Below are 18,315 nucleotides of genomic sequence, written 5' to 3' on the forward strand. Positions count from 1 at the left end.
TTGGAAAGTGGTGTCTCCTAGATTTGTTAGGTGTCGCTTGGGAGCCTCCTACTTTGTGTTTTGGAGTTGAACCAATAAATTTGTAAGGGCAAGGAGATCGCCTACTTCGTGAAGATCTACCCCAAGTATGCTAGTCCTTCGTGGATGTAAGCCGTGATGGAATAGACAAGGTTGCTTCTCCATGGACCCTTCATGGGTTGAGCCCTCCGTGGACTCGCACGGCTGTTACCCTTCGTGGGTTGAAGTCTCCATCAACGTGGACGTGCGATAGCACCATCTATCGGAACCATGCCAAAAATCTCCGTCTCAATCTTTGCGTTTGATCTTCCTTTCCCTACCATCTATTTACATGTGCATGTCTTTACTTTCCGCTACTATACTCTTAGACTTGCATGTGTAGGGTGTGCTTGATTTGCTACAATTGCTAAAACTTGCCCACAACTAAAATTGGGAAAATACTAAGTTTTTATTTGGTCAAGTAGTTTAATAACCCCCCTCTAGACATACTACGGATCCTACACAGCGCGACACCGGTGGATGTGGGCGATCTCGTTTAGTCGGGCCCTTGCGGCTGGACAGTGGTGCTCGGCGCGGGAGGGCCTCCCTGGTGAGCTACCTCGCTTGCGCCGGCAGGTCGATATGGTCTCCCTTGTCGACGGGCGCACGCTTGCGGATGGCCTCGCGGAGAGTTGTGCTCCTCCCCCTTTTCCTCGTGCTCGGAGGGGAGCTCAGTTGGAAGGATGGGTGGCCTCGACGTGGTCATGTCACCTATCACCGGCGTGGTGCCGGTCCGTATTCGTCAGCTCCCCTTTCTTCCCTGTTCCTCGACCACTGGTGGGTTGGCGGAGCTCTACCAATGGACTGTCTGCGGGTAGCTACATCAATGGAGGACCGTCGATTTATCTAAAGCCGGGGCCTTTGTGTAGGTCTCGTGGATGTCTGGTTGTAGGGCGGCGGCTCTAGCGGTGGGAGGCGCAACATTTGTGGGCGAAGCATGCGTCTCAGGTGCGGGCGGGCAGCCATGGCCTCGCGGGTGGTGTGGTCATGGGTGGTTGACAGAGTTAGGGTGCGCTGATAGGGGCGAGTGTCGTGGTACAACACTTGCCCAGTCCTTTGACTGGCCGACGGTGGTGGTGGCCGTGGTTGTCGAACCCTTCCTAAAGGCTTCGACGTGGCGCTTCCCCTCATGTCGTCTTACTCCGGGTGAAAACCTGATCTTCGCCGATCGGGCAATGGCGGCTATCTTGGTTCTACCCTTGTTGGAGGCACCGCTTTGGTGGTCTGGCTTCGTTGTTGTGTGACTCTCCTATTGTTGTCGGTGGGGTGGTGTGCCAGTGCGCGACACCTTTTTATCTTGCCTTGGATGTGCGTGTTATGTGCGTTGATTGGTCTCTTGGTTGTATTCGGCGATGGTTGCTTTATAATATAAAGCGGGGAAACCCTTTTTCGGCAAAAAACTGGAGCCCTTATACAGCTATCTTAGTTGATTGCTTTCAAACAACATCCCGTATTGGCACGGTATCATTTGTTCACTACCTTAGGGAGGCCAATAGATTGGCGCAGAATCTTGCTAGACATAGTTTTAATTCGAACTCTAGTTTTGTATGGGATGACATCCTCCTAGTTTTTGCTTTCGGGCATTGTGGAATATATAACCCTGCTTTGAGTTAATAAAGTGCGCCCAAATGGATTATCCCTAAAAAAGGTACATATATCAAACATGCAAACATGTGCCTATGACATTTTGTCTTGCTGTGTGATTGATATTGCACTTGGTTATACATAGGTGGAGGAGAGCAAAGAATCAAATCGAATTTGTGGGTGCCGCACACTCATGGGAGTACATGAAATTGCACCTCTGTTCATCAAGTCCTCTACAAAAGTTTCAGATAACACGATGATAATTTTATGAGGTTTATCAAAATGACTTTCATGTAGACGCAAAAATTGTTTCTTGTCTTCTTCTTTCTTTCTCAATAGTCTAGTGCACATGTGATGACAAAGTGTACTAAAAATAGTGAGACAACGACCATTTTTCTCTCTTAATGCAGATATTATGGCAAAGTCTCCTCAAGACAGTGAGACAACCCCATTATTTCTCTCCCTGCAATGATGGATGCATGATCAATAAATGATCAAGAACTTTTATATGCATTGGTGAGTTTCTCTTAATCCCAGCATGCAGGGCCGACCCTGAGGGAGGGGGCAGAGGGCGCGGCCGCCCCGGGCCCCCAACAGCCAAGGGCCCCTCGCCAGGTATGCAAGTTGTCTGGCCCACGGAAGAGGCAAGCACACGTACGCATGTAGCAGGTTTGCCTAAGGATGGCCATAGTGGGGAGTATCATATAGTAGTATCATGGATATGATACTATTGTACTCACTCTGTCACGGTTTAGAAGGCGTGCTTGAAAAATCTTTGGAACCTAGGTGTTTATTGATTGGTTGTAAGATGGGTTGAAAAATAGCATTCACACTATGCATGCATATAGAAGTACTCCCTCTGTCACAGTTTAGAAGTCGTGTTTGGAAATGCTCTTGAACCTAGGTGGTTATTGATTGGTTATGAGTTGGACTGAAAAATAACATTCACACTATGCATGCATATAAAAGTAGCACCGGAGTACTAATTAGCTGCTAGGAGTAAATGCAATGCGCCCTAAAACCTTGTCTATTATAGAAATGCACATAAATTTAACCGTGCCTTCTAAACTGTGATGGAGGTAATAATATAACATTGTACTAATTAGCAGTTAGGAGTAAATGCAATGCGCCTTAAACCTTGTCTATTGTGGAAATACACGTAAATTTAACCATGTCTTCTAAACCGTGACGGGTGGAGTATGATATTATCTCCATAATGCATATTATCATAAATTAGTATTATAGATGACCTCATTTATTGATATGCATGACACATAATAACATATTATTTAACATGTTACGATATCTACCTATGTTACTTTAACCCTCTCTTTCATTTTTAATTATCTGGCACATCAGCATGTTTGTTAGTTTTAAATACATGATACTACCTATGTTACCCTCACTATGGCCAGCCTAAGAAAACGGATTACCAGGTATCCCACTGATCGCTAGTTTTTTTTGCCTACAAAGAGTATTACTCGCTAGATTATTGCCATGATCTCTGTGCATGCGCTGGACAAACCTCTACTATCTGATCTCCTACCCAGTTCCTCGCTTCCTCGTTGTCCTCACCAGACTCTCCAAAATCCAGTTTCCAAAGAAACCTAATCCAAAGCCACTATGGCAGACCGCAGGCGTTCAACAATTCGTTTCCACCCTCTACAGTGAAGCCCGGTGAACACCCCTGTTATCGTCTCCACCTCTATTGGTCCAGTCCCTGCTTCGATCAAATCCTTCAGGTTTCTACTGCTAGTTCGCCAGTTTGACAATTCCTCAATAGCCATGTCGTCAAGGTGTGTAATTTTCATCATCTAAAATATTGAATGCATGTGTACCATATATAGCAAATGTAAGTTTGATTGTAAATTCTAAGGCCCTGCTTCGAATCGGTATATCTTCATACACCTGGATATACATTTTTTACACCTATATATTACTGGCCGCAGTTTGATTTTCACATGCAAAAAAAAATGATGGATCGGGGCATATATATTCTATAGGGGTATATAGCTCTTCAAAACGACAATCGAAACATGACCTCTTGTTCTACAATTATGTCATTTATTAGGATTGAAATATATATATTTATTATCTAATAGATGCCTCTAGCAAAAGTTCGTTTTTCATTTAGTAGGATTGAAATATATATATTTATTATCCAATAGATGCCTATAGCAAAAGTTCGTTTTTCGTGTAGAAATTGTTGGAAGATATGGATATTGGTATTATCATCAATGACTTTACATCTATCGAACATTCTAGTTTTCTAGATAATACGTAAAAGTTATTTGTTATAAATAGTGGTTTTGATGCATCTTAAGTATTTTTGGTATAGAATATATGTCATTATTTTGATGATTACATTGTGGGGCCCCAATTCTACTGTCGCCTTTAAAAAAAAGAGAAAAACCTCCGGTCTCTGCATCAACATGATGCATACGATAGTATCGCCATGGGCCCCTAATATGTCAAGACCAACCCTGCCTGCATGAATATGCATCTTTAAATCTAAGCTTGTCCTTTTCCGAAAAAAATCTAAGCTTGTGATCAGGAGCAATAAAAGTGAGACTTAAAAACCATTTTTTTTTAAAAAATAAGCCCGATAAACCGGAAGGAGAGAGTAGTCATCAAAGTTTAAATCTTCAGATGCGTGTCTCAGTACAAGAGCGGGGGAGAAGTCCTCAGATCATGCCGACGCCATGTACTTGGCCGCCGTAGTTGGCAGAGGGTAGGGTAACACAGTCTGTCCATAAGTACGGGTACAGTATAAAACATTTCCCTTGATAGTGAGCTCGATAGCTGACTACTGTAGAAGGCATACACGTATGTGACTGGTTCCGATTCTTGTCAAAATGAACTTGTGAACATCTAGAAGCAGAAAGATTATTCTTTGACTTACACTGGGCACGGTACCACAAAGTCGGTACGATTTCTCGCCGGTAAGCGTTTGCAAGTTGGCGAATGAGCATGCATGTACTGCACTGCACTCCTCACCTACAGTTTTAGATTAATTTGCCACCGCAGCAGATGCCTTGGTTTTCCTTCCCACAGTACGATATGATGACGACGATGATGGCAACGCGTATGGTATGGCTATTATTTTCGCCAATGTTTATCTTCAACTATCTGAAATTCTTCACAAGACTTATATTAATTAATTGTCCTTGGAGTCGTTGCATGCCGGTCTTCTTTAGATTCGTCCTCATAACAAACTAAATTAAGAGGATGGGCGTTAGCAGCCAGGCACATGCCATTCAGTTCAGGGAGAGGATATTTTTCTAGCAAAGTCAGAAGGGGAGGAGTAGGTATTCCATCAGATGATAACATATTGATAACTTTTTTTTTCGACACAGAGACAAAAGATTTGTCTCATCCATTAATTAAACAGAAGAGAATTGCCCGGTTAATTAACGAAGAACCGGATGAAAACCGTCACAAACCGCTTAGCTGCACACTCTGATATCTCACACACCTATCCAAAGAATGCCTTGCCGAGCTAGCACACACGCGTCACCGTCATCACTTATCCCCTAGGAGTCGTCATTGTCATCTCTAATCACCGAGCAAGCGACTCCGACTTTGCTGCGGACGAACACCGACCCAACACTCACCATAGAGGGGGTGTAGAAACACATGAAGATTCGTGCCAGAACTCAGCCACCTGCATCGAGGGCAACGCAGCTCCGACTCTGAAGGAGAGATGCAAAGAAGAACTATGACACACTGGCGCCGTGAAAGACCATCGAACGAACGACCCGCTGCCTGTCATTGTTGCCACAAGGCCCTGCCGCCGCAGCTCCAACTTCACAGCAACAAACAAACCGAGGTAATCTCACGGACGTCGGACAAGAGCCGACTACCGCAACCACCGCAACGCTTCTGACTTCACTTGCCCCATCATCGCAGCCACAGGACCTCGACGCCGTAACAACGCCTTCCATCACCCAACCTCTCAAGACCCCACTGATGACTGGTCCCTCTAACTGGACTAATCTCCAAAATCGATGCCCTCAAGAGGGGAACGACGTCAACATGCGACCAACGACCGACCCTCAGGTCTGGAGTTTCCCCGGAGTTGTCCCTCGCAGAGGAAGAGAGAGCATCCCGTCGACGCCTTCAAAAAGGTTACGGCATCCACGGACGCCGCCGTCACAGGCTCTAGCCATGGCCAGAAACAGGTTTTCATCCAACCCTCGAAATCCTCTGGTCGACAACCAATCCATCAGTCCACCTTCCCTCGCGCACTTCCATGCATCAATCACCCTGTCGGTCGCTGCCTAGAGCCGCCACCATGTCAGTGATGGGGAACGTCGCATGGGAAACAAAAAATTTCCTACGCGCACAAAGACCTATCATGGTGATGTCCATCTACGAGAGGAGATTTGGATCTACGTACCCTTGTAGATTGCACAGCAGGAAGCGTTTAAGAAACGCGGTTGATGTAGTGGAACGTCGTCACGTCCCTCGATCCGCCCCGCTAACCATCCCACGAACCGTCTCGCGATCCGTCCCACGATCTGCTCTGATCTAGTGCCGAACGGACGACACCTCCGCGTTCAGCACACGTACAGCTCGACGACGATCTCGGCCTTCTTGATCCAGCAAGCAAGACGGAGAAGTAGATGAGTTCTCCGGCAGCGTGACGGCGCTCCGGTGGTGGTGAAGGATCTACTTCTGTAGGGCTCCGCCCGAGCTCCGCAGAAATACGATCTAGAGGAAAAACCGTGGTGTTTGTGGTCGGGCTGCCGTGGCAAAAGTTGTGCCAAATCAGCCCTAAAACTCCACTATATATAGGAGGAGGGGAGGGGAGGCTTGCCTTGGGGTCCAAGACCCCAAGGGTGCGCTGGCCAAGGAGGTGGAGGAGTCCACCTCCAATCCTAGTCCAACTAGGATTGGAAGGTGGAGTCCTTCCCTTCCTCCCCACCTCTTTTTTTTCTTTTCTCTTTGATTTTCTTATCTCTTGCGCATAGGCCTTATTGGGTTGTCCCACCAGCCCACCAAGGGCTGGTGCACCACCCCTAGGGCCTATGGGCTTCCCCGGGTGGGTTGGTCCCCTCCCGGTGAACATCCGGAATCCATTCGTCACTCCCGGTACATTCGCGGTAATGCCCGAAAACCTTCCGGCAATCAAATGAGGTCATCCTATATATCAATCTTCGTCTCCGGACCATTCCGGAAACCCTCGTGACGTCCGTGATCTCATCCGGGACTCCGAACAACATTCGGTAACCACACATATAACTAGACTATACTAAAACATCGCCAAACCTTAAGTGTGCCGACCCTGCGGGTTCGAGAACTATGCAGACATGCCCCGAGGTACTCCTCGGTCAATATTCAATAGCGGGACCTGGATGCCCATATTGGATCCTACATATTCTCCGAATAACTTATCGGTTGAACCTCAGTGTCAAGGATTCAGGCAATCCCGTATGTCATTCCCTTTGTCCTTAGGTATGTTACTTGCCCGAGATTCGATCATCGGTATCCGCATACCTATTTCAATCTCGTTACCGGCAAGTCTCCTTTCTCGTTCTGTAATACCAGATCCCATGACTTACACTTAGTCACATTGCTTGCAAGGCTTGTGTGTGATGTTGTATTACCGAGTGGGCCTCGAGATACCTCTCCGTCACACGGAGTGACAAATCCCAGTCTTGATCCATACTAACCCAACGGACACCTTGGGAGATACCTGTAGAGCACCTTTATAGTCACCCAGTTACGTTGTGACGTTTGATACACACAAGGTATTCCTCCGGTGCCAGTGGGTTATATGATCTCATGGTAACAGGAACAAATACTTGACACGCAGAAAACAATAGCAATAAAACGACGCGATCAATATGCTACGTTCATAGTTTGGGTCTAGTCCATCACATGATTCTCCTAATGATGTGATCCAGTTATCAAGCAACAACACTTTGCACATAGCCAGAAAACCTTGACTATCCTTGATCAACTGGCTAGCCAACTAGAGGCTTGCTAGGGACATTGTTGTGTCTATGTATCCACACATGTATCTATGTTTTCATTCAATACAATTATAGCATGGATAATAAACAATTACCTTTAAACAGGAAATATAATAATAACTATTTATCATTGCCTCTAGGGCATATTTCCAACAGTCAGACCTTGAAGCAAAAAAACTCGTCGGTCGCTGCCTAGAGCCGTCGGTCCAAGCAGCACACCCAGCTGGCCCACTGCTCGACCCCAGAACCATCGCTCTCGAGCCCCTTGTGCAGTGGCGCGGTCGTCACAGCAAAACTGCGTTGTCCGCCCTCTGTGCGCCGCTGCCCCTTGCTGCCACCCCATCGAAGAATACTAGCGCCCCCGCCGCGCCCAAGCTGCCCCTTGCTGCCGGTAGCCACATGTCGAGCGCCATGAGCACCTTCATGGCACTCACCTCCGCCACCGCAGAAGCCTCCCCCACGGCCGTGCGCTCACCACCTCATCAGATCCGGGCACGAGGGCGCCGAATCTACATATTAATATATTTTTTTGGAAAAGGAGGTTCAAACCCCCGGCCTCTGCATCAATCGATGCATACGACCATCTTTATTAATTATTCAACATAGGTCTAACAAGAACATACATCAAACCATCTGAAGCCACCACTCACACCTACGAAACTCGATAATGTGGAGTGCTCTCACTCCCCATATCTAAAACCGGTGTCGTCACCGATCCATCCACATAGCGTATCGAAATCAACAGCTGGTGCAGCAAACCTAAAGCGTACACCACATGCACACGTTTTAGACGCCATCATCATCATGCCACTGACCCATCTTCAGGAGAGCGATCTGTATCATCCTTGCCAGTCCATCCATCCGTCGACGCCACCACGGCTAGTCAGTCCAGACGCTAAGATTCTGGAAGATCTGTCGTGCGTAGCACCTGCCGACCAGGCATGACACAGCGTAGCACCTCTCGACCGGGCATGACTTGACATCTCCACCGAAAGCTCCGTGCAAGATGATCGGCGCCACCACGGCGCCAAACAGAGCCACCGCCCTGCGCTCATTCGTCCAGACACGAAGACTTCGGAAGAACTGTCGTGCGTAGTGTTAGAGTTATAATATAAGTCATGTACCGTTTTGTATTTATCCCAATATATAAGGGGTTTCCTGCATATCGTCCACCACCTGCACATGTATATATACCGGCCTATGGCCTCATGGGAATCTAAATTGCTTATTCCTAACATGGTATTAGAGCCCTAGGTTCTTTTTTTCGCACGCGCAACTCGTGCTCCTCGATCTGATTTGATCCCGTGGTGGTTCCTGGTTCTCCTCCCCCAAATCCGCCGGATCTCGTCGCCGTTCCTGGTTCTCCCTTCCTCCGTTCCTGGTTCTCGTCAGATCCCGCCCTCGGCAGTCCTCCGCGCTGTCTCCAGGTCACGCCAGATCAGCCACGCCGTCTCCAGGTCGTGCCAGATCCGCCGCGTCGTCTCCAGTCGCTCCCCTCGCGCCAGATTGCTAGGGGACCATCTCGTCGCCCTCTCCAGTCCGCCACGCTGTCTCCAGGTCGAGCCACCACACCTCAGCTCTGCTCTCTCCTGATCGCGCTGGATCTCTAGGTTGCGTCGCCTTCTGCTCCTCCAGGTCACGCCGCCTTCTGCACTCCTGATCGGATCGGATCCAGCCGCTGTTGGGATCCTGCTGCTTCCACCACCTACCGCTGGAGCCCGTCCTGATCTCGATTGGACCGTGATCTCTGATTAAAAAAAATGTTTGCTGCATCCGGCTACGTTGCTGTTCCTCGTTGTCCAGTGATCTTTGATGGCACTAACTACACCGAGTTCATTGGCTTCATGCGCATTCACATGCGTGGCATCCACCTATGGGGTTTTCTTTCTGGCGAGGTCTGTTGTCCGCCATGTCCGTTTCCTCTTGTGGCTCCCACTCTACCGACCCCACCGGCTCTTCCTGCGGATGCTCCTCAGGCCGCAAAGGATGCGACTAAGCTTGCTGATGAGGCCGATGTGAGTGCTTATGATGAGAAGGTCTTGGCTTATGAGGAGGCACTTCAGGTGTATCGTGGTGCTCTGACTGTTTACACCCAGTGGCTTGATGATGATGCTCGTGCTGCAACTGTTCTCACTGCTAGTGTTCTGCCTTAGTTTGCTTCTGAGTTTCTGGGCCTTCCTACTGTATCTGAGATGTGGACCCGCCTTCGTCAGCGCTATCAGCCCTCTGGTGATGCCTTATACCTCTCTGTGATTTGTCAGGAGCATGCTCTTCAGCAGGGTGACTCTACTATTGATGACTTCTATGCATAGAGTTCTGCTATCTGGCGCCAGCTCAATTCTCTCCACACTGTTGGTTGTCGTACTTGCCCCTGGAGCCAAGCTGTCCAGGCCAACTAGGAGTTTCATCGCGTCTACGAGTTCCTGTCTTGGCTCCGTAAGGAGATTGAGCCCCGACGTGCTCAGTTGTTTGCTCGTGGCCGTATTTATCTCATGGAGGCACTTTTCTGAGATTCGTGCTGAGGAGACTCTCTTACGTGGTGCTGGTTTGCTGGAGGTTCCCTCGGTGCTCGCTGCTCGGGCTCCTTCTATGCCACGTGCTGCACCGACCACTTCTCCCTCGAGTGCTCCGCCGCTCTTGCCCACTCCTTCTGGAGGCTCGGGTCGCCCCCGTCCACATTGTGGCTACTGCAACAATGATGGTCATATTGAGTCCCAGTGCTACACGAAGAAGAAACACTTTTGCAAGGTGCGATCATCATCTATAGAGACTTCGTCATCTACCTCGACAGCTTCAGCCATCGCTTTGACTGAGCAGGATATTCTGGGACTTAAGCGTCTGCTCGCTGCTTCAGGTTCTTCCTCGACGGGTACTGCTGGTTCTGTGACGGAGGCTTCGCGCACTAAGCAACCACCTTCTACACAGTCATGTACATCCCCATGGGTTCTGGATTCTGGAGCTTCCTTTCATAGGTCTTCTAATTCTTCCACTCTGTCCTCTCTTCGACCGCTTGATTCTCCTGTTCATGTCCTCACCGCTGATGGTACTCCCCTTTCTGTCGTTAGTAGAGGCAATCTTACCACTCCTTCTTATTCTCTTCCTGATGTTGCTCATGTTCCTCGACTTACCATGAATCTGTTTTCCGCTGGTCAACTTCCTGATTCTGATTGTCGCATCATCCTTGACCTTGACTCTTGTTCTGTCGAGGACCGTCGCGCGCACACTTAGGTTGGGGCTGGCCCTCGCCGCCGTGATTCTCAGGGTCTTTGGGAGTTGGACTGGCTTCATGTTCCTTCCGCTGCCCACTCTATCGCCAGTTCTTCCACTTTGGTCGCCTCGTCTACTGGTTCCTTCCAGCAGTGGCATCATCGACTTGGTCATTTGTGTGGTTCTCGTTTGTCGTCGTTAGTTCGTCAAGGTCTTCTGGGGTCTGTCTCAGGAGATGTATCTTTAGAGTGTCAGGGTTGTCGTCTTGGCAAGCAGATTCAGTTACCATATCCACATAGTGAGTCAGTGTCTAAGCGTCCTTTTGATTTAGTTCATTCCGATGTAAGAGGTCCGACTCCCTTCGCTTTGAAAGGGGGTCATAAATACTATATTATTTTCATAGATGACTTCTCTCGTGACACATGGCTTTATTTCATGACTTCTCGTAGTGAGGTGTTGTCTATTTATAAGCGTTTTGCTGCCATAGTTCATACTCAGTTCTCTTCTCCCATTCGTGTGTTTCATGCCGACTCCGCTGGTGAGTATATCTCTAAGATGTTGCATGGTGTTCTTGCTAAGCAAGGGACTCTCTCTCTCAATTCTCTTGTCCTGGTGCTCACGCTCAGAATGGCGTGGCTGAGCGCAAGAATCGTCATCTTCTTGAGACGGCTCGTGCATTGATGATTGCTGCCTCTCTCCCACCTCATTTTTGGGCTGAGACCGTCTCCACCTCCACCTATCTCATCAATCTCCAACCTTCCGCTGCTCTACAGGGTGCTTTCGAGCGTCTTTTTGATCGTTCTCCCGATTATTCGATGCTTCGCTTGTTTGGTCGTGTCTGCTATGTTCTTCTTGCCCCCCGCGAACGCACCAAACTGACCACTCAGTCTGTTGAGTGTGCCTTCTTAGGCTATAGTGATGAGCACAAGGGCTATTGTTGTTGGGATCCTATCGGTCGTCGGATGCGTATCTCTCGGGATGTGACTTTCGATGAGTCTCGTCCCTTCTACCCACGCCCATCTTCCTTGACCTTTTCAGTGGAGGATATCTCTTTCCTCACTTTTCCTGACACACCTATCACACCCGTCGAGCCTTTGCCTATTCGTTCCGCTCATTCTGCTTCTCCACCTCCAGTCGATTTGTCGCCACCATCTTCCACGGTCTCCTCGCCTAGCATGTCACCAGATTCTGCACCTTCATCTGCGGTGACTTCTTCGTCGCCACTCCCCGATTCTACCTTGGTGATTCCTCCTTCCATTGTTCCATATTTTCCTCAGTGTTACACTCGTCATTCACGTTCTGTGGATGCCTCTGTGGATGTGTCGTCATCCTCGTCTCAGCCTACTTAAAGCTTATCTCCATATATGGTTTTGGTAATTGATGACAATTCCTATGGGTTAATGGTTGCCTTAAGTTATATTTATAGGATTTGTCCATAGGCACTTCTTGAAGTCCATCTGTTGGGTTCAAGGAGTTTATATGATGACCAAGATGGTATTCAAGGTATTATCCAAAGAATGGTCATAGAGACACTAGTTTGATCAAGATCTCAGACAAAGAGTAAATCAAGATGATCAACACACAAAGCGTATAAGATGTACCGAGAGGGATCAAGTGATCCCATGGTATGGTAAGCATTGTCCATTACGTGTTTGTTTACTAACCCATGGTCTTTGTGAGAGTCCTATGTGGGGGTTAGGTGTGCTTCCATGGGCTTGCGTCAAAAGGAAGATCTCATACAACCCATGAAGGATGACGTCAAGTTGTGATCGTCATCAAGATTGTGGTGTGCAAGTTCAAGTGGATCAGCACGAATATATCATTGAAACTATTGTTAATGATCATGTGTTGATAAGGACAAGCTCATGTTCTAACAAGGACAAGATCAAGATAAGAATTCCTGAGCACTACATGCTTGATTCTTGTGGATGTTCACATGGTGGACAAATGAAGACGAATACATAAGCTAGGCTTTCCACATTGTGTATGCACTACAAGAAATATGCTTATACATGACGTTTTTTAAGATGTCGTTGATGAATTCATCATAAATATATGATGATTTCATCCGAGATCGTCGTAAACCATTTGAGGTGATCAAATATACATACAAATTACGACGATGTGAGTCAAAAACGTCGTAACCGCATAAGATGAGATCGTCATAACTTTTACGATGATTACAAAAATGTCGTAACATGTTCTAACTATGTTGACATGTCACTCGTGGGTCCATTCTATCCGATCTCATCCTAGTTTGTGAAGCGACCTACTATTCTATCATTTCAAAAAAAATTGAAAAAATCTCATAAATACTTTGGATCATATATGAAGAAAAATGTGGTCCACATCCATAAAATGTGATCTAACTCTTGTAAAAATTTGTGTGATGCCCTTTTGCAAAATATTTTTGATAGATGTTTCACAAAATTCCTCTATTTTTACTACTTGGAAACTATTTTAAATCAATGATTTTTCGAACCAATCAGAACTCTTCCTACGGATCGATGACATGGCACCCATCCATCCATCCATTTATCTCACCATCTCACATCCATCCATCCATGTATCTACAGGAAAAAAAATGAAAAAAAAAAACCCCACCCGCAGCCCAAACCCTAGCTCAGATCCCATCGACCCCTCCCCCCATCACACCATTCCTCCCTCGTCCCCATCCCCTTGCCGCCACCACCTCCTCCTCCCGTCCCTGCCCCCCTCTTGATCCAGTCCTCCCTCGTCCCCATCTCCTCATCGCCGCCACCTCTTCCCCGTCCCCGCCTCCCTCCTGATCTAGTACTCCCTCGTCCCCATCTCCTCGCAGCGCGGCATGCAAGAACACAACGCAGCATCTCTCTCCCTCTCTGTGTGTCACACACGCGAGTCGCCAAGAAGAGAAGTCCCAAACTTTCTCCTCTCGATCAATCTGTCCTCCTCATCATCCGTCCGTCCGTCGCCACCAGAGTTCCTTTCTCCCCAGATTCGCCGCCCCCTCCATCCCCTCCCCCAATCGATTAATCGGATCCCGCCGGCCGGAGGTCCCCCAACCCCTGCCCTATCCACCCCATGGCGGCCAACACTGGCGCCGGCACCGGCGGCAGCAAGATCCGCAACGCCAAGCTGGTGAGCACCCCCCCCCCCCGCCCCCTTTCCCTCCGTCCTCCGCCCCGTTCCCGTCGTTTCCTCCGGCGGCAGGCTGGATTTTGTATTCTTATTTTATTTTATTTCCGGTCCACGCGTTTGGGCGGTAGTAGCCCTGTTGCAATTCGCTCCTGCCGCTCCGTGCCCTCGATCCAATCAAGGACCTGTGTTGTGTTTTCCGATATATGCTCATGTGGTGTTGGATCGATGGCCAGGTACTTCTAGGGGATGTGGGCAAGTCCAGCCTGGTGCTCCGCTTCGTCAAGGGCCAGTTCGTCGAGTTCCAGGACACCTCCCTCGCCCTTCCCTTCCCTTCCTTCACATGCCCCAGGCTGTGCTGCAAACTGGCCATGACCTGTCTGTTTGTGTGTGCTGATTTTGTTTTGCTGGTGCGTTTGGCCGGCCGCAGGAATCCACCATCTGAGCCGCCTTCTTCTCGCAGACCCTGGCGGTCAACGACGAGACGGTCAAGTTCTAAATCTGGGACACGTCCGGTCAGGAGAGGTACCACAGCCTGGCGCCCATGTACTACCGCGCCGCCGCCGCCGCCATCGTCGTCTACTACATCACCAACTCAGTCAGTTAGTATGAGCAGAGTCTCTAATGGCTTGCTTGAACTGAGTATCTTGATTCGGTAGTACAACTGCAACCACAACCATGATTAATAGGAATAAATAATTGGTAGTTCTTGAAAATAATTTCCCATGCTCCTTGTGCGAAATCAAGTCGCCAACTGTGATCTTGAAGATAAACTAGAAACAAGTTTAAGTATATATAAAATCTTGCTCTGACATAATACTAACATCATTGACGTGAAATGTTTGAGCTTCATCAAAAACCATATTGCGGTAACCTTGTCAACTTCAGGGTGAGTTGTGCCCGTGTCAAGTTTGGTGTACAAACCTATTAGGTAGTTGAAACTTCTTTATCCAATCATTATCAGTTGCACTCATTACCCTGCTCTGTTCAATAGAGCCATACTTGTTTGTCCGCGCCCGCTTCCGATGCGGTGGCTGTCGAGGGCAAACCCATGGCACTCGTGGCCGAGAAGTTGGGTTTCGCGCTCGTCGTGCGGTCGGGCACCAATGTCGGCCGCGACGTCTTCGAGGCCTCCGACGGCCGTCTCCACATCGTCGGCCGCGTGGGGGCCGGGATCGGCAACAGCTACCTCGTTGTCCTCAAATCTTGCTAGGCTGCTTCGCTCTCTTTCTTTGCCTTTCGCGGGTCGTTCTGTGTGTCGCTACTGTCAGTTGTGGCCTTACTGCTTGGAAAAAAGGATCAGGGGCTTTTGCTGCATGAAGGAGGCCCGTATTTGGGGTGTACTGGGTAAACAATTGTTCTCCATCTCTAGTACATCTGTTCAGCCAAGTGAATTTGATCCCATCACTCACTCATTTCTGTTTCACTTGGTGTTCATATGTGAACTTGTGAATTGATACAATATTTCCATTGTTGTCATGTTGCTTTTGATGAGCTAATTCAGTACATCAATCGACCGTTTACAGTAATGAGTCACACAATGGCCTGATAGATGTTTACAGTAATGAGTGGACAATGTCTTAATAGAGGTTTTTCTATTACGCATGGGTAAGTGTTGTCCAACTTTCTATCAGAGGTTATTGCTGTCTACATTCATATTTGTATGCTTTTATTTTCAGTTTATTGTTAGCCATAATTCACAACCTGAGGTGGTCACCTTTGATCTAATACCCGTGAGTCTTCTACACATCATCCTATTCGTGCTAAAACACACTCAGGTTACAACCGAACAAATGGGCTTCTGGTATGGTCTAAACATTATTAGAATAAAATTTTGGCCGTATCTACTAACATGGACCGATCATATAAAAAGAAGAGATTAATGAATCTTATTGCTGTGAGAGAATGCTTCACTATGTAATGTATCTTTTAAAACATTGCATTTTGCTGAGGCTGAATCCTGAAACTGTCTGGACTAGCACCCAGCCTCACGCCACCACCACAAATACTCTAACATTCAAAGGGAAGTCAGGTACTCTTATCTCATTGTTTTAAGGTTCATGAATAGGAATTCATACTGAGTTGAATTCATACTGACAGATTACAAATTTCACCAAGTTTATCAGTAACATTAAAAATCCAGTACTACCAAATATTCTGAATAGGCGTTCATACAGTATCTGTGAAAAATTCTGGATCCCCACCTTCCAAAATGATGGGGAAATTTCAGGCACAATATACAGTTAGAACTCTCATGTTGCCGTCACGGAAATACTAGCAACAGTCTTTACAATCCTGCAAAGCATCATAATATCTAAATCTGTTTGGTGTGCTTTCTTGACTTGATAGGATCGTGATTTGGTGGTCGAGCCTATGTCAACCACTGGTTGCACTCAGCCGAGCAGGCCAGGCATAAGGTCTTCACCTTCAGCATCCAGTGAGAATGTCAGGGCTCGCAATTCAGGTAAAACATACTGCACTTTTACTAGCCATATAAGATCCAACGATTTCATGGACTGTGTTTGACACCTGAGTTCATACATATCAATATCATGTGTGTAGGTTCTAGTTCCAGATCAGCTGCCCCGCCACCAGCAGCACCACAAGCCGGGGCTGCAAATCCTTTACGTTTCGATGCACGGACTATACATTTCTCTGTAAATGCCTGGGTAAGGAAGAAGACACCTTTCTCTTCACTGTATGAATGCATAATTGTGTAATATTTGCTGAAAGGAGCAAATTCATTGGTTCTGATTGCTCCTACAATTACGGCGGTCCTTGTGGACAGCCTAGTTTGCTCCTACAATTACGGCGGTCCTTGTGGACAGCCTAGTTTGCTCCTACAATTACGACGGTCCTTGTGGACAACCTAGTTTGCTCCTACAATTACGGCGATCCTTGCAGACAACCTGACATGGCATCTCCCTTTTTAGTCTTCTCCTTATCAACACCTTCATTCTGCATTGGAAAATCATCTCTTATATATAAATGCTATCACAATGGTTTCCTTACATCACTTGTGCATGTTACCCTTGTTCTTACCTTTATCTCTTGCTTGTTGGTGCACTGTAGTTGAACATGACATGCTCAAACTTTTCCATCTGATCAGGTACTGGTTGTTGTTGGTCTGGGAATGCTTCCGATCTTGCCAAAACATCTTGCAGACAGAGCTTGCAAGCTTTCATTGCTGGGAACAGTCCTCTCCTCAGGATACTCTTTATACAGTACTTATGGGGTAAAATACCTTCCTACCTGAACCTTGAATGGTCCATCCTATTTTTGTTGTGTTTCTCGCCCTGATGACCCAGTTGATCTAATTCACCTTTTTTCCTGTTGTGCATGAAGAAACCAAGAGAATTGAACATGCCTGCAATTCAGAGTTGGTTGCAGTCAGTACTTGGAGCCAAGGATTTTATCCATTTAATGTTCTCTCTGTTGCTCGTCACATCTCAGCTGCACTTAAAGAGTAATATATAGCTTTTCTCTTGCAAGTTCATGATTCTGATATCTGTTTTCTGAAACTTCCATATATATGTTTTAGAAGTTTTGATCTTCTTTTTTTATTTCACAGTTGCTGCCCTACCTGTGTTCTGTTGGGCGCTTTATCATGTTGCCAGATTCCTAAGGCGTAACTTTTCTCGCTCGTCTTTCTATAGGTAGTTATCTGTCGAACTATCTCTGAAATTCATTTGTGTAGTTTGCGGCGCAACCAGTCTCCACTGCCCTGTAGTTATCTGTCGAATTATCTCTGAATTTCTGTTATGTTGTTTAGGGGATACTTGGAAGAGCCTTGCCTTTGGGTGGAGACAAACAACACCACGCTCAGCCTTCTTAGCTCAAATGCCGAACTTGCCTTGGGGTTTCTTCTGATCATATCGCTGTTCTTGTATGTTGATCTGATTTCCCTTGGAATCATGGAGACTTTATTTCATCTTAGTTAATGCATCTTATGACTTACAACACCTTGTTATCTTGCAGGTGGCGGCGCAACTTCATGCAGACATTCATGTACTGGAACGTAAGTTATCTTCTGCACATCTGATCTTTATATATGTTCTTACTGCTTCCATGCATTCACTACATAGCTGGGGAATAACATGAGGCACAATTTGATGTGTTTTGTGGCATGTTTCAAGCCATTGCTGAGTGTACACCTAACAACCTAACAACCATCAATCTTCAGCTAGCGGCACTTCCTTTAGCACCTGCAACTTTGTTATGCGGATAGTTGCTTTTCCAATGCATCTTCACTTACTGGTCGTTTTTCCTGGCTTGCTCGTCTGTTATTATTCAGGTGCTGAAGATGATGTACCGCGCGCCTGTGACATCCAGCTACCACCAGAGCGCGTGGGCGAAGATCGGGCGGACCGTG

At 47.2% G+C, this 18,315-nt stretch overlaps 1 protein-coding gene across 1 annotated transcript; it reads left to right on the forward strand.

The window, feature by feature from the left end:
- Positions 1-13,889: 13,889 nt before the first annotated feature.
- Positions 13,890-17,884, forward strand: LOC123427426. Its single transcript, XM_045111469.1, has 11 exons — positions 13,890-13,946; positions 14,180-14,353; positions 14,464-14,541; positions 14,938-15,135; positions 15,623-15,676; positions 16,293-16,407; positions 16,506-16,612; positions 17,053-17,178; positions 17,289-17,409; positions 17,515-17,599; positions 17,716-17,884. The coding sequence occupies exons 1-11, from the start codon at positions 13,890-13,892 to the stop codon at positions 17,882-17,884; spliced, it is 1,284 nt and encodes a 427-aa protein (XP_044967404.1).
- Positions 17,885-18,315: the final 431 nt, after the last annotated feature.

This window comes from Hordeum vulgare, chromosome 2H, assembly GCF_904849725.1.
Source record: "Hordeum vulgare subsp. vulgare chromosome 2H, MorexV3_pseudomolecules_assembly, whole genome shotgun sequence".
NCBI classification, from domain to species: Eukaryota; Viridiplantae; Streptophyta; class Magnoliopsida; order Poales; family Poaceae; genus Hordeum; species Hordeum vulgare.

Excerpts from the sequence above, each read along its gene's own strand:
- LOC123427426 (XM_045111469.1), top strand. The coding sequence starts at position 13,890 with ATGGCGGCCAACACTGGCGCCGGCACCGGCGGCAGCAAGATCCGCAAC. Across the intron at positions 14,354-14,463 it reads GTGCTGATTTTGTTTTGCTG|GAGAGGTACCACAGCCTGGC; the intron begins GTGCGTTTGGCC and ends ACGTCCGGTCAG. Across the intron at positions 15,136-15,622 it reads GGATCGGCAACAGCTACCTC|TTTATTGTTAGCCATAATTC; the intron begins GTTGTCCTCAAA and ends TTTTATTTTCAG.